This window comes from Falco rusticolus, chromosome 10, assembly GCF_015220075.1.
Source record: "Falco rusticolus isolate bFalRus1 chromosome 10, bFalRus1.pri, whole genome shotgun sequence".
Lineage (NCBI taxonomy): Eukaryota > Metazoa > Chordata > Aves > Falconiformes > Falconidae > Falco > Falco rusticolus.
Genome location: NC_051196.1, coordinates 24,899,754 through 24,914,405, shown reverse-complemented (window position 1 = coordinate 24,914,405; position 14,652 = coordinate 24,899,754). Strand labels below are relative to the sequence as shown.

General features: G+C 45.1%; 1 protein-coding gene across 1 annotated transcript; it reads right to left on the bottom strand.

The window, feature by feature from the left end:
- Window positions 1-9,854: 9,854 nt before the first annotated feature.
- HRH3 (histamine receptor H3) lies at window positions 9,855-12,547 on the bottom strand. Its single transcript, XM_037402805.1, has 3 exons — window positions 12,337-12,547; window positions 11,860-12,026; window positions 9,855-10,862 (listed from the first exon to the last, which is right to left on the bottom strand). The coding sequence occupies exons 1-3, from the start codon at window positions 12,545-12,547 to the stop codon at window positions 9,978-9,980; spliced, it is 1,263 nt and encodes a 420-aa protein (XP_037258702.1). The 3' UTR covers window positions 9,855-9,977.
- Between the last annotated feature and the right edge of the window lie 2,105 nt (window positions 12,548-14,652).

Sequence of the window (14,652 nt, the reverse complement as noted above, 5' to 3'; positions counted from 1 at the left end):
TGTGCATTCCTGGCTTGGGCTCTGTTCTTTGCTTGTTGCTATACTGTTAGGTCAGCAAGGTGGAAGTGTTTGTGTATTATGTATGTGTTTCCTGAATGATGAGTGAAGACAAAGACTAGCCACACTACCAAACTAAATTATGGTTTAATAACTAACTCATGTCTGCATGCTCAGTTTCAGTAACACGTGATGGATATGGCTGGTTACTTTGTTACCATCCATTTTATTCTGGTAGCATGCCATTAATTTTAATCGGAGGCACTCCAGCAAAAAGCAGTGGTGATCCAGGCTCAGGTTGTTGTTCCTTTTTTAACCTGGATGTAGCATTGCAGTATAGTCAAATGCTGTTATTTTATGTCATGGTTATTGGGTAAAATAAAACGCAAAACATGAAGAGCCTTGTGCTTGTTGACATAAGCTGAAAATGTTTTATACAGACAAAATCACCTTTTAAAATGCATACTTTAGAAATTCACTTAGATCCAGATTTATTAGCACTGATTGAAAAGCAAGACTAAAAAGTAACTGCAGAGCAAATTCTCTTTTGTTATTCAAATCCTCAGTGGGTACCTTTTTGTCTTTGTAACTGGAGAAATCGATAGTCAATTAATGTGTAGGTAAGGGTTGATATTTTAGAAAACATCTATGGTTTGGGAACAATTTTAGCATATGGAAAAGCTTGGTGATGGTTTTAAATATTTCTCATTTGATTCTTGACATTTGGTTCCTCACTGCTAAATTACCATTGAGATTAGAACATCACTGTTTTCCAAAGACATGTGAATCCCCACCCAGAACATCCTTTGTACACACACTAATCAACCATTGACAGAAGTTAGCTATTCACTGTCTAAATCTAGATAAATTAATCTTCCACTGAAAGTGGAAAATGCTTATGAAGAAAAATATTTGCATCGGGCAATGTAATTGCTAAAACACTAGTTGTCAAGAAGACATCTGTGATACCGCAGATGAAGTGTCCATATTTTTATTATCTTATTCATGAAATCATACTGGTTTGTGACTATTTATTTCATGTTGTTTTCCTCTGTTACAAATCAGGATGATGAGTTTGGGCAGATAGTTTGCTTTGTCCAGACAGGACACACATCACATTTAAAAAATAACCTGGTAAAAGGTCACCATATTAAATCAACATTTTTTTAATGCATTATTTTAGAAACCATTTTTCTTCACTCTACCCACCCCCACACCAGACATGTAATGGAAGTTTAAAACGGTAGTTCAAATCAACAATTACCGAAACAGTGAGCTCTGTCTAGAAAAACAAAAACTGATAATGTTTAGTAACTTCAATGCCAGAAGTTGCGGTTTTGAAGCTTACCTATCTATGTGATGGGCTAAGTCCCATGCTAGCTGTGCAAGGTCTTATGGCCCCTGTAACTATAGATGTAAAAAAATGTATTTTATTTTGGTAAGCTAACTCATCTCTGTTTCTATATCAACCGAAATTTTCTGGCTTCATTAAATAATTTATCACCATTAGGAAAATGGCTTTAAAGGATGGAAATTTAATGTGTTTTACAGCTTTTTTTATATATATGTATATATTTTACAGTACCTTTATGTTTCAGAGTCATCTATTAACCTTCTTTCACTGGTAGAAACTGAATCACAGGAGGCTCATGTCCAAATCTAGCCATGCTGGGAAAAGCTGATGTCCTACTGAGTTTTAGAAATCTTGAATTGAGGTATCTGTCTGGATTTGGACCTCAGTGAGTTGCACAGTCACAGAGAAATTCTGTGGCAAGGCAGAGAACCTGGAATTTGGAAAAAATGTAGTGTAGTATTAGTCCTGTAACACTACTGTCTTTTTTTCTAGGTGCCTTGTACAAGCGTAACTTACAACTAACTATAGTCATATTTGCATTTGTAGATTCCAAGTGATGCCCCGTTCAACATGCTGCTTCACATTTGCCCTCTGCAAAATCCTCCAGTATCCATGTTACCCCCTTCATGGTATTGCAGTCCATTTTAGTGTTTAGGAGCTTTCCATGAGCCAACTCAGTTAACTATATCTTTTTTTTTTTTTTTTTTTAAGGTATTCAGGATTTTTTTCACAGTAAGTAAAAACTTGATTTGCAGATTGGTAACAAATTGCCACATGAAACATGTACATTTTATTAACTGGTGCTGCTAATTCATGTAAATTAGCAGTAATTAAATGTTCTAAAGATAGTGGTTTTTTAGTACTTATTAAATGTATTGATGTGGCTTATGAAACTGATCAACACAGAACGATTCTAGAACTCTATATTAAGACTAAATTAAGTTAGTGCTACAGACATTAGTTTCCTAATGTATTTAGTCTGGAACAAAACCAATAATAAATTTAGCTAACAGGGTGGCTTGGTGGATGAGTATGCAGTTGGAAATTTGCTTTTAGTGAATATTCAAGCTAAAACCCACCTATATTCCCACTTCTGTGCTAGTAAAGCCTGAGTACTTAGATGTTGATGGAGAAAATAATTGCAGAGGGTGACAAATGTAATTGAATAAAGAAGGAACTTGTTCAAATTTTCTCAGAAAAATATTTTATCCTTGTGCTTGTCTTTGATAGTTAATATATGTTTTTCTAAGGCAATTTGGTAGATCCTGTCAGCATGCAAATCCTCTTCAGAGATTGTTGTACTAATGGCAGGGCAGTTAGCCTAACTAACATTTGTGGGTTTGGGTTGCTTTGATGTGGAGGAGGCGATTCCTCTGTTGTATTACCTCTTGCTTTGATAACTTGTCATAGCACAGCTGGGAGCGATTAATATTGATTAGAAACTTTTCCTATTTACAAACTGTGCTTGAAAGGCACTTCACTAAAGTGGTGCGTAGCAATGGTACTCAGTGAATTAACTGCTGAGGTGAAAACATGGTTATTAAGATGAGTTGATCAATCTGACCTTAAATAGTTGATTTCCCAGTTCTTAGTCTTCTGTTCAGTATTTCAGCTGGGGCAGCCTCTCAAGAGGAGGATGAAGGAAGGTTCTATTTCTAGTTTTTTCAGAGGAAATCGGTGTAAACCCCATGTTCTCAGAAACCGTTTTTGAGACTGTCACTTTGCAGCAGAGGTCAGCAGTGTGTGGGGCTTCTGAGGGGGGATTTCTAGAGGATTTCAGCTTTTTATCTTTCAGAAGAACAGTCTGCGTGAGTTCTTCCCAGCGAGAACTTTAGGAAGGGTATGTTGGGCATTTTGGTCCTTGTTGCTGTATACTTGCGATGAGTCATCCATTTCAGTCTTTCCCTTACTCTGGAACTAGCTGTCAGTATTCTTCTGTCAGCAACAAAGAATCTTCTTGCCACTTCCATGAAAGCTTTTGAGTAACAGCTTAATTCCCAGTTATCAGAGTGCTTAACATAGGCTTCATGCAAATATTATGTATGTTATTTTATCCCTGTATATTTTGTATGCAAGCTGTATCAGAGATACTAAACAGTGCTTTAGCTGTAATGGTCTGTTAAATTTGTGCTTCTTAGAGTTTAAATTATTTTCATGATGGAGGTAATTGCTCTGCTTTGTCAATCCATCATCAATTCATGAACACTGCAGGGTGTATGTGCAACCTCATGTTCAAGGAATTATATATGCAACTCCCATCATTGTTGGTTGTTCAATAAACAGCTTCTAATGATTAAAGCTGCGTGTAAGCTGTTACTTAACAGCTAAAATATTTGCCAGAATTTTCATTGCCCTTCTAGCAGACAGCTTGTTGTTTGTGAATGATCAAAGATACCTTTACATGAGATTAACAACTACTTTGTAGTCAGTTTTCCTTCAGTGTTAATTGTGCTGCTAAATTCTAGGGTATTGTGTTTAAAATCATTCAAAAGTCAGTGTTGCATTACAGCTGCATTTTTGTGCTTAAAAGAACAGATACCTAGGTTGTGGGAACAGACTGCCTATAAAAATTGTCATGAATTGTGCATTTACATGCACAGGAGGGATACTGGTGATGTTTGCACACAGGCCACAACTACCTACCTTCATACCCTTTCCTTACAGTGATTACAGCATGTTATGGTAGGGGGTCCTAGGAATTGTTGACAGGTATTTGATGCATAAGAAAAGCCTTTACAATGCAACAGAAAGTCCTGCTTGGTGCATCTGAGTCATTTAAAAGAATGTTTCATGTAGAATTATATAAACGAAAAAATAGTTGTCGTCTTCCCCCACAAATGTGCATACATAGCTCTACCTAAGATGTTTGGTAATTTGATTAATTATCAGTTCCCTTTTGTACCTAGAGTGTGCAAGCAGCTTGTAAATTACAGAGAGAAACTGTGGGGCTTGTAAATAGCTAGTAATAAGTAATACTCATGCATCCTGTACTGTAGCAATAAAAATGGTGCTGATTTAATGAATCATTAGCACCCCTGAGCTCAGAACAAGAGGTTTAGGGACAAACCTGGTTTTCATGTTTTTGAGGTATGTACAAGTCTTCCTCTCCCAGGTAGCAGTGAGTTTGTTGAAGTGAGTTTTATATCTCAATAAAATGATGATTCCAGATTATAGATAATACCTTTTTCACCCTGTGGCATTCCTAGTTGCTTCTCTAAACGCCGTAATTCCTTAATCCTGCAAATACAACTGTATTGGCAGAAAAGTATGTTGTGCAATGGTAAGGAGGAAAGAAGGAGATTAAGGTTGAGGTTAAGGGAACACAGGAGTGCTGTGAGTTCCCTACTATCCACAAGGACATCCGTGAAATCTTTCATGAAGTGTGAGCTTTGTGGTGTTAGCAATCGAGAGCACTTTTCCTTCTTGTGGCACTTAGCTGGGGTGGCTAGCGAAGTGTTTTTATTCTTGTCTGCAATTCCCACATCAGAAGTAAAGATAATGATACCTCTTGTTGTGTCCCATCTATTTGCAGAATGAGTTCTTTAGAGTGGAAAAGGTCTCATACCCTGCCAAGTTGTGCTGGTGTCACTGCATGAGAGGTGGGGATATGAAAAATTAATCCTCCCTCACAGAAATCATGTTGTTAAACTTCTGTCTAGCAAGGATACTTTCCTACTGTCTTTCCATCCTGGTTCTGCTATGAAAATCAATGTTCATTTACAAACATGGAAGGAAAACCATCAAATCAAAATACAATCACATCTTCCCGACTTCAAAGCCCACCCCTCTCAGTGAATCTCATTAATTATCCCAGACAGGTGTTTTTCAACAAAAGCTGCTTCTTGCATTCTCTCTTCTTTAGCCTCCTACTTGAGCTAATGAAGCTTCCAGTGATGTCTCTGGAACAATGGAGCAATTTATATAACTGCAGGTTGGAGAGAACAAATAAGAAATGGTAATTGAGGAAGGGCGCTGAAGAGAGGCTGTGGGAGCAAAGTCCCTCTATCTGTGTGAAGAGATCTGTCATTATCGGTGATTAGGGAGGAAGCATTACAGAGCCAAAAAGAAAGTAGCTGCACTGAAAAAGTGTTCTTTGATAGTTTATTGATATGCAGATGCTGCTTTATGAAAGGACCACAAACCTCATTGTGGTGGCCTTCGAATCCTCAAGTAGGTTTGTATGAAGAGCAGGGAACTGGCATTACCTCCGCATAGGTCTTGTGGGAAGTCACTTAGCCTCTTTCTTTAAAAAGCTCCCGGGTGCGATTTAGAGCTGTGTGAATGTTGTTTGCTAACACTCTGTGCATAAACTGGGTCCTTCTCTCTGGAAATAGCTGTTTCTTTTCTGTGTGGAAGCCTATGTGCTTACACAAATATCTGATGCATATTTGGAATTGCAGCAAGTCGTCTTTCACGGTTTTTGAAAACGGGTCCTGCCTGCTTGGTTTATGTCTAGGCAATAGGAATGAGGCTTTTTTTTTTTTTTTTTTTTTTTTTGAGCTGGTACGGTAGCAAAAAATAGACATAGGTGTTCTGCTAGGCTAGTTGACAAGAAGCCCTACCTTGTCTAATGGTAATGTATTTTCACAGTTCATATTTGATTATGCCTAGAAGATGCCTAGTCCCTGCCTCTTCCAAATGCATATAGACATTTACATTCTGAACACTAAAAATCAGCAGAATTCAAATACTCTTTTAAACATATTTGAATTAGTCATCAGCTACTCTCATACCTCAAACCAGCTCATAACATTTTCAGTATGAAAACCAGGCTCAGGTGTGACCTCATGTCCAGGCATAAGTAGTTATTTTTCTTTTATATTTGGCAAGGCAAGAGCTCTTATTTCGAGAAGGAATATAAATATCTTCCCTGCAAAATCCACCAATGAATAAAATTACTTTCAGCCAAGTTTAGGTAAATCTGCCCATGTGGAGGTCAGAGACCATAAAAATACTGCACGAAAAGCTCAGTGAAATGTGTCCATTTCTTCACTCTTTAGGAAAGAACTTTAAGACCACAAGTTCACTCTGAGAGCTCAGAGAAAAGTGCCATTAGGACTTTAAAATATACAGGATTACATTGTTGTCAGTAGTGGAACTCCAGGAGAGCATGGTGCTTGTACAAATTGTGTGTGCTCTTCAGGGCAGGTACATCATGGTCTTAATGGATCACTGACAGTAAACCAGTCTCCACCAGCTCCCTGTGAGTATTATGGATTTTATGAGTGTCTTAAAACTGGGTATTTTACTTACAGCTTTAGCTCTTTGGCTGCGTGAACATGTGAAAGGAAGGAACTCCTAGCCCATGTGCTTGCAAAGTCACCTCAAAATTTAAAGCTGGTATCATCACTTTTGAACAAAGTTACTATCAGTGGATATAGTGCCTTCAGTACGTAAATACTTAGTCATAAGCTATTGGAATTCGAGGAAGTAACACATACCCCACTCCCCGTCACCCCCTTGTCATCTTCCTATTTTGTTCTACTAGAAAGCCCCGTTACCAGTCCCTGCTCAGGCAAATGCCTCGTATAGGAAAGACTGATAAATTATTTGTTCATTTGTTTAATCAGAAGTAACATAACCATGTTATGGAAAGTATTCCTAGGTCTAGTGTGTCAGAAATTCAGCTGTTAACCACAGAAAGCTGTGAGAGTTTGCTTAGCTGAACTGTTTTTTTTATTTTCTGTTGAGTTTCCTCTCTTAAAATGGTAGAAGTGTCTGTGCCAGTAGGATTCCTGGGCTTTCAGTTATGTTTTGGAATATATCTGTGAAAAAACAACCCCCTCAAAAAGGCAGAAGGGAAGGAACCCAGCAAGGTGCGTTATGCTCTAAGCTTAGTTTTGTTAAATAACTGCTGTTTTGACTTTTCAGTAGTTTTGTGTAGCATCATACTCATTTTGGTGCAGTAGATGGCACACAATCAACATTTATTTGCAAGCATGCTGAGGACTGGTGAGCAGAAATCAGGCTGTCAGAGGGATATGTGCTCCACAGGTACAAGAAATAGAGTTCTGTGTCATGTAGAGGCAAAAGAAGTGGTACAGGAGCAAGCATGGGCATGACTTCAGAGGTTTATAAAATTTTCCTGGAGAAAGCTGGTTCTTTGAGTGACGGAAGACTGCACGAAATGGGGCCTATTTCCCATTTGCAACCAATTTAGTATCGTTTTAACAGTTACTTGGCCTCTACTGTATTTCAAAGGCCTGCCACTTATCCAGTGAAAATCATACAGGGTAATTTTTACAAGAAGAAAACAAAATCCTTTTTCTGGAGTCTGAGAATGTGAAGTAGGTAACCACTATTTAATATCAGGTCAAAAAATAACAACAAAAAAAAAGACACAACAATTTCTCCATCCTTTTCTTAAGGTATAACACAGCTGATAGCTTTTCTTTTTATCAGGCTGAACAATCTCGTAGTCCTTACCTCTCTTTATAAACAAATGAAAAGAACCGCAGCTGGAAACAGGTACTTTGTTCACATAATGACTTTGTCACTTCTAGGCGGGCTGGGGATTTTGTAAGTCACGGGAAGAGTTAGTGTTAATATAAGTAACTTTTTCAGATCGAAGTTGCACATGACATGCTCTGGAAAAGAACCAAAGTTGCAAAGAATTAAGTGATGTGCACTCACCACGCTGTCAGGAACCTGCTCATCAGAGGTAAGAGAAACTCAGCTGTTCCAGGAGCTATTTTTTGGTGAATGCATAGGCTTTAACTATCTCCTCAGGCAAATCCATACATGGTTTTTTTTCAGTTGGATTTTATCATTTCCTGCAACACCCTGTTTACCATAAAATATTTGGCAAGCTTCATATGAAAATACTTTATTGGGGTTTTCAGAAGGCAGCAGACACAAGGAAAGGTACAAGCAGACTCAACAGTACACACCGTCAATTCTTAGTACACTTATTGCAAAGGATATATTTTAACCCATATATAATGGCTTGACTGAACATGTCACAAGACTGAAATACCATATACACAAAACAAGACATCATTTAAAACCTGATTTCACATGACAATGCTGATCTACTCAACAAGTACCACTGGAATAAAGTTGGATAGCATTTTATTTTATTCCTAGCAGCAGCCAAAAAGCAGTTTGCTTACAACAGCGAAATGTAATTGGCAATCACAACATCATAAGCTTCTGGGTGCTACTTTGCAGCATTTGGGTTTCTATTTGCAAATGTCATTTTCAGGCTTACAATCTTGAGCTTCCCTGTACAATGCTGTTAAATATGAGCATTTGCCATGGCAACTAATTACGTATTTGTATTATTGTATCACTGAGCAGTGCCAACAGAGATGGGCAGTTGAAGTATTTTGCTTTATGGTCCTATCACCTCCGATCCCAAAGAGGTTACAGAATAAATGCCAAGTATAATGAAGCAGAGATAAAATGCCTAAGAATTTATGTTAAGACTGAGGCTAGAGCCCCGTATCTTGAATCTGGTGCTCTATCTGTGGAATTAGTTGACTGCTTCAAAAAATTTAAAAACTGAAAAAGAGAAAAACTGCTTTTGTCACCTGGATTGGCTCAACCCAGGACTCCATTCAAATTATATATTTTAAAAGGAAGCATGCAGAAGTTCTGGAACTTGCTAAAATTAAGAGTTCTGAAACTAACTTAAAAAAAGAAACACAAGATGCAGTTCTCTCAGTGTTTGTCATTCCCTGACACATTCCCAAAAAAGTATTTTGGAGATCCTGCAGAAGAGATTTTAAAATGTCTTTGGGTCATCATGAGGGAGGCCATGGAGAAGGTGATGCTCTGCTGGCGCCTTTCATGGAGCACAGCAGCTCCGAGATCTTCGGGTCTGCCAGGACTCCCAGTCCTGCAGGGCCAGGGACTGGGCTTGCTCCTGCCGCACACCTCCAGGCAGCAGGGAAGCTCCCGTGTGCTGTGGGACCACTGGTTGGTGTGTGGCTGGACGCAAAAGAAATGGGATCGGTTTTGAAGCAGGGATCCAGGGGTGCTCAACAGGCTGCTTCAGAATGCTCAGTATCTCTGAGTCTGGCTGTGACCTCCTTAGGGCAGAGATGTGCCTCTTCCTGGGGGGTGGAGGGGGGATCTCTTGCACCACATGCAACAGGGCTCCAGACTATGGCTGTAGCTGCTACAGCGATGAAGATAAATGAGGTGTTTTCCTTCTGAGGTTCGTTCTTTTCTTTCTGTATCACCACATACGTCTAATATCTTAAGTGCAAGGAAGAATGCTTCCATTTATGGGAAAAATCAGGTCTGAAAACAGGTAAACTGTAGCTTAGTCCAGTAGTTTTAGATTAGATATTTATTTCTGTTAGCTTTTGTTTTTCAATTTTTATTTTAGCAAAACGCCAGTGCCGCTTGGCTGACTAGGTGGCAGCAGAGGTCTTCTGTGGCACCTGGAAGTGGCGGACACAGATTTCACTGCCTGTAGTTAATGTCAAAACCCCCTTGTCCTGCTATTCTGCGTGCTTTTTGTTGTTGATGAACTAGAACAAAATAACAGTGGTCTCAATGCTGCCTTCCTCGCATACCCCAGACCAGTGCTCTCAGGTTTTTCCAAGGAAGCATGCTACTACTTTTCCATAACATGGGTGTATGAAGCCAGGGCTCGTATCCACACACAGGGCTGGCTTCACTTCCAGCAGTTCTGCAGGGGATCGTGAGGTTGAATCTTTAGCTTCTTGGGACAGAAGAGTTTAATAAAAGCTCTTCTGAAGCTGTAGTGGCAGAGAGGGTATAGGACAGGGTTGACAGCCGAGTTGATCCACAGTAGCCAAAAGGAAGTCTCGTACCAGAAGTCAGAAATGCAGTGGCCATGGCAGCCAGCACGGATGATCATCAGGAGTGTGTATGGTGCCCAGCAAATCCCAAAAATGCCCACAATGATTGCCAGTGATTTAGCCACTTTCTTGTCTCTAGAGAGCCTGAAGCGTTGAGTCATGCTCTGGGACGCTATCCTCATCCGTTTCTCTAAGGACAGAGTGGATGCTGAATTCCTACAGCTCTTCTTGTTGCTACACTTGGGCTTGCTGGAGCTCTCGGAGCTTGTTGACAGTGGCTCTTTGGCATCCAGGCTGGTAGCAGAGGCTGCTGCTTGAGCTTTGCTCTTAGAGAGGTCGAGGGTTTCAGCTGGCTCGTTCTGCTCCCACTTACAGCATTTCAAAGAAAGCTTTGCTTCTGGGCTCGTTTCCATCTCTTCAGTGAAGGACTGGTTGTGCACTTCATGGAAAATATCCAGGCGTATTTTGGTACGCTTCTGTATGTTCAGGTAAATGCTCAGGTTGAAAAACATTACACTGATGAAAGGAGTGAAAAACTCCAGCGTAGAGGCTGTCATGAGAAAATACCAGTTGTAGAAAAATTCAGCGTAGCATTCCCCTGTGGGTATGATACTCCGGCCTGATATGTACTCCCAGCTGATAATGGCAGGTCCGTAGAGCAGGAACGCTAATACCCATACCATCACCATCTTCAGCACCGCTTGCTTGGTGTTGCCTTGCTGAGCTCTGTAGGCGACCTGCAATGGGGAAACCTTTTCATAAGTATGGTCACGCACCCTGGCTTGTTGAGGCTCCTCACAAATGACCTGTGAGCGTTTCTGGTAAAGTTGCTAGGCAATATTCCTGCGGTCTAACAAATTCATAGGCCACAGGCAACAGGAACAATTGCTAGATAAATCACGCTCCTGCAGGGTAGACTCACGAACCCTCATCTCGCAGCTCCGAAAGCTGACACGGTGTCTGCTTGGTGGAAATGTACTGACTCGGTTGGAGCCCAGCAGCCTGCTGCACCCCACCGCTTGCCTGAGCTGCCCCCAGCGAGGCTCTGTGACCCCTGCGGAGAGGGATGCCCCAAGCCCTGGGCCAGCCAGGCACACAGCCTGCTGCACGCACGCTTGCCTGAGCTGCCCCCAGCGAGGCTCTGTGACCCCTGCGGAGAGGGATGCCCCAAGCCCTGGGCCAGCCAGGCACCCAGCCCTGCTGTGCTCCGAGCCCCGTCACCCATCCTTGTTGGGTCAGGGGACGAGCAGAGGCAACAGCTCGGATCTGTCCGCAAACTGCTCGACACCTCCTGTGAAAGGCTGAGCATTCTCTCACCATGAACCCAGAGACCTCGGGGCTGTGCCCTGCCAAAGTCGGTGCCACAATCTACTGCCATGGTAGCCAGGGAGAAGCCGGTGGTCCGACTGCAATCCGCTGCTTTGCCCTGGAGATAATAAGCCCCGCAAGTCAGTAACAGGGCTGCTCTCCTCGCTGACTCACCCGTCCGCTCCTGTTCTGCCATCTGGGAAGGGCGCACCTGCACGATGGGGTCTGAACCTTCAATGATTTAATTACGCCAGAAACACTAATCTGAAACCACAGCTGAATGATGTATTTGTGGGTAATTAGTGCTTTCCATCACCAGGCTGAAAGATTCCTAATTTCTGGAGGATTCAAAGAGCTTTTAATTATTGGCGGGGAATAAAGCAGGAGGAGAGTTATTCCCCTCTCAGCTGCCATGACAGGACTCACCGCTCTTGTCACCGAGAGGAATCTGTCATAGCTGATCAGCACGATGTTGAAGACCGAGGTGGTGCAGAGCAGGTAATCAACTACCAGCCAGAGTTTGCAGAGGCTTCTCCCGAAGATCCACCTCCCCGTCAGGACATAGGGCACGTACAAAGGGATGCAGAAGGCACCTGCAAGCAGAGGGCTCCGTCTCCATCGGGACGCGGGGCGCGCCCTGGGGGAGCGGCGGCGCCGGGCCGGCTCCTTCCCGCACCCGGGAGCGGCCCGGGGGGGCGCGGGGCTCCGCCGGGGGGGACCGCGGGGTGCGGGAGGGGGAGCTCAGCGCGGCCGCGGGGGGCAGCCCGCGGGGGAGCCCAGCGCGGCCGGAGGGGAGGACAGCCCGGGAGGGAGCAGCCCGGGGGGGGGACAGCCCGGGCGCCCAGCGCGCCCCGCCGCGGAGTTGGTGCCGGTCCGGTCCGGAGTCCCGCGGGGCCACTTTACCTACTAGGAAGTCCGAGATGGCCAGGTTGAGGAGGAAGAAGTTGTTCTGGGTGCGCAGGCTGGAGTCCGCCACGAAGGCCAGCATCACCAGCGCGTTGCCGGCCACCGTGACGGCGATGAGCAGGGCCATCAGCGCGCCCAGTGCCGCCGTGCCGGCGGCGGCGAAGCGCCCGGCGGCGGCGGAGCCGTTCAGCGCCCCGCCGCTATCCATGGCCCGCGCCGCACCGCACCGCGGGGCTGCGCCCCTCCCCGCCCCGCCCCCCGCCCGCCGGGGCCGCTGCCCTGCGCCCGGCGGGGCCGCCGCTCCAGCCCCCAGCCGCCCTGCGCCCCCCCGCATCCCCCAGAGCATCCCTGCATCCCTCCGGAGCATCCCAGCGTTCTCACTTCCCCTCTCAGCTCGGCAGCATCCTTGCATTGCCCCAGAGCATCCCTGCACCCCCCTAGAACACAGTCCTCCTTCCCTCTCATCCCGGGAGCATCCTCGCATTGCCCCAGAGCATCTCTGCGTTCTCCCTTCCCCTCTCAACCCGGCAGCATCCTTGCATTGCCCCAGAGCATCCCTGCGCCTCCCTAGAGCATCCCTACAGTCCCCCTTCCCCCTCAACCCGGGAACATCCTGGCATTGTCCCAGAGTGCCTTTGCATTCCCCACAGCAGGAACATGCCTGCTTCTCCCCAAAGCATCCCCTCCGAGACAGAGGCCACGGGGAGTGTTTATGGTTCCTGCCCCAGGCTCTCCACCTCAATGGAGAGGAGTGGAGGTCAAGGCTTATCTTTCAACCAGAGGTCAGCCAGGATCGCTCTCTGCGCCGGCAGGGCAAGGAGGGTGATGCTCCTGCCCCTGCCCCTCACTGGCAGCAGGAGGAGGAGGTAAAGCTGCCTGGGAACAGGCAACTCTTTAGCAAGTGGCCCTGCCACTTGTTCTGCAAACCAGGGACTGCTTGCCCACAGCCCCGGGCTCCAGGGAGGGGATTAATGCTCCCTCCTCCCTCCACTTGTTTAGCTTTTCATAGTTAAAGGGAATAACTTTTGTTTGAATGCTTTCTTCGTTTGGTGATACTCCCAGATGATGTCTACAAATATCTTAAGGGCGAGTGTCAAGAGGATGGGGCCAGGTTTTCTCAGTGGCGCCCAGCAACAGAACAAGGGGCAATGGGCACAAACTGCAACACAAGAAGTTCCTTTTGAATATGAGGAAGACCTTTTTTACCTTGCGGGTGACAGAGCCCTGGCACAGGCTCCCCAGAGAGGCTGTGGTGTCTCCTTCTCTGGAGACATTCAAAACCCACTTGGACACGACTCTGTGCAACCTGCTTGAGGTGAACCTGCTTCAGCAGGGGGTTGGGCTAGGTGAGCTCCAGGGGTCACTTCCAGCCCTGACCAGTCTGTGGTTCTGTGATTCTGTGAAGTTACCTACCACTGTAAAACCTCTGTGTGCAGTGCCTGCTCCAGACTGCAGGAGTGAAAATGTCTTCACAGGTGCTGTGTCCCCAGGGTAGGATCAGCTCACCACAACCACCACCTCTGAAGAAGGGCATGGGGATGTGCAGAGCAGCAACACTGGAAACCAGAGAAGGATACTGGCTGGAGACCCTGGCCAGGAGCCTTTCTTTCTGGGGAAGTCTGGTAAGCTGTGTACATCTCTGAAGAACAGAGATCAAAGAAAGCAAGGCAAGAAAATTGTGTGAACTCAGAAACATGCATGAACTTAATGCCCAGGGGGTTTGCTGCCTTCTGATCACTCCAAAAGCTATTTTCACATCAGGAGTTGTTACAGCCTCGCAGAATTCTGCTTCAAACCCACTACCATGGCCACTGTCTTGATAGCAGATGCTGATCCTGCTGCGAGGAGGCTGAAAGGGCTCTTTTAAAATCATGGTGAATCATTCACAGCCAGCAAAGCCTGGAGGTGAGAGCACCTCACAGCGCAGCACAGGCAGGGAGCCCGCCAAGCACTCCCACAGGGGTGGCCTTTGGTGGCACCCACCAAAGGGTGGCCTCCAGCAAGGACCAGCCTCATCCTGTCCCTTGACTTGCCCAGCACTGAGACAAGTTGCTGGCTCCACGTTTACATCCTGGCTTTTCTTTATCCAGGGGCTGTGCAGGGGCAGCGCTGGCAGGCTGTGCCTGATGGGCAGGCGGCTGGGCAGGCCTGCAGCTGCCTGATGTCCCCTTCCTCCAGGGAGCCAAGTGTCCCCGAGCCACCCCAGTCCACTCCACGGAGGGACCGGCCCCTGCTGCTGCTGCATCCTGACGGAGGATGTCACTGTGGGCTCGTGGGAGCCACGGGTGGGAGAGCAGAGGATGCTGCGTGTGG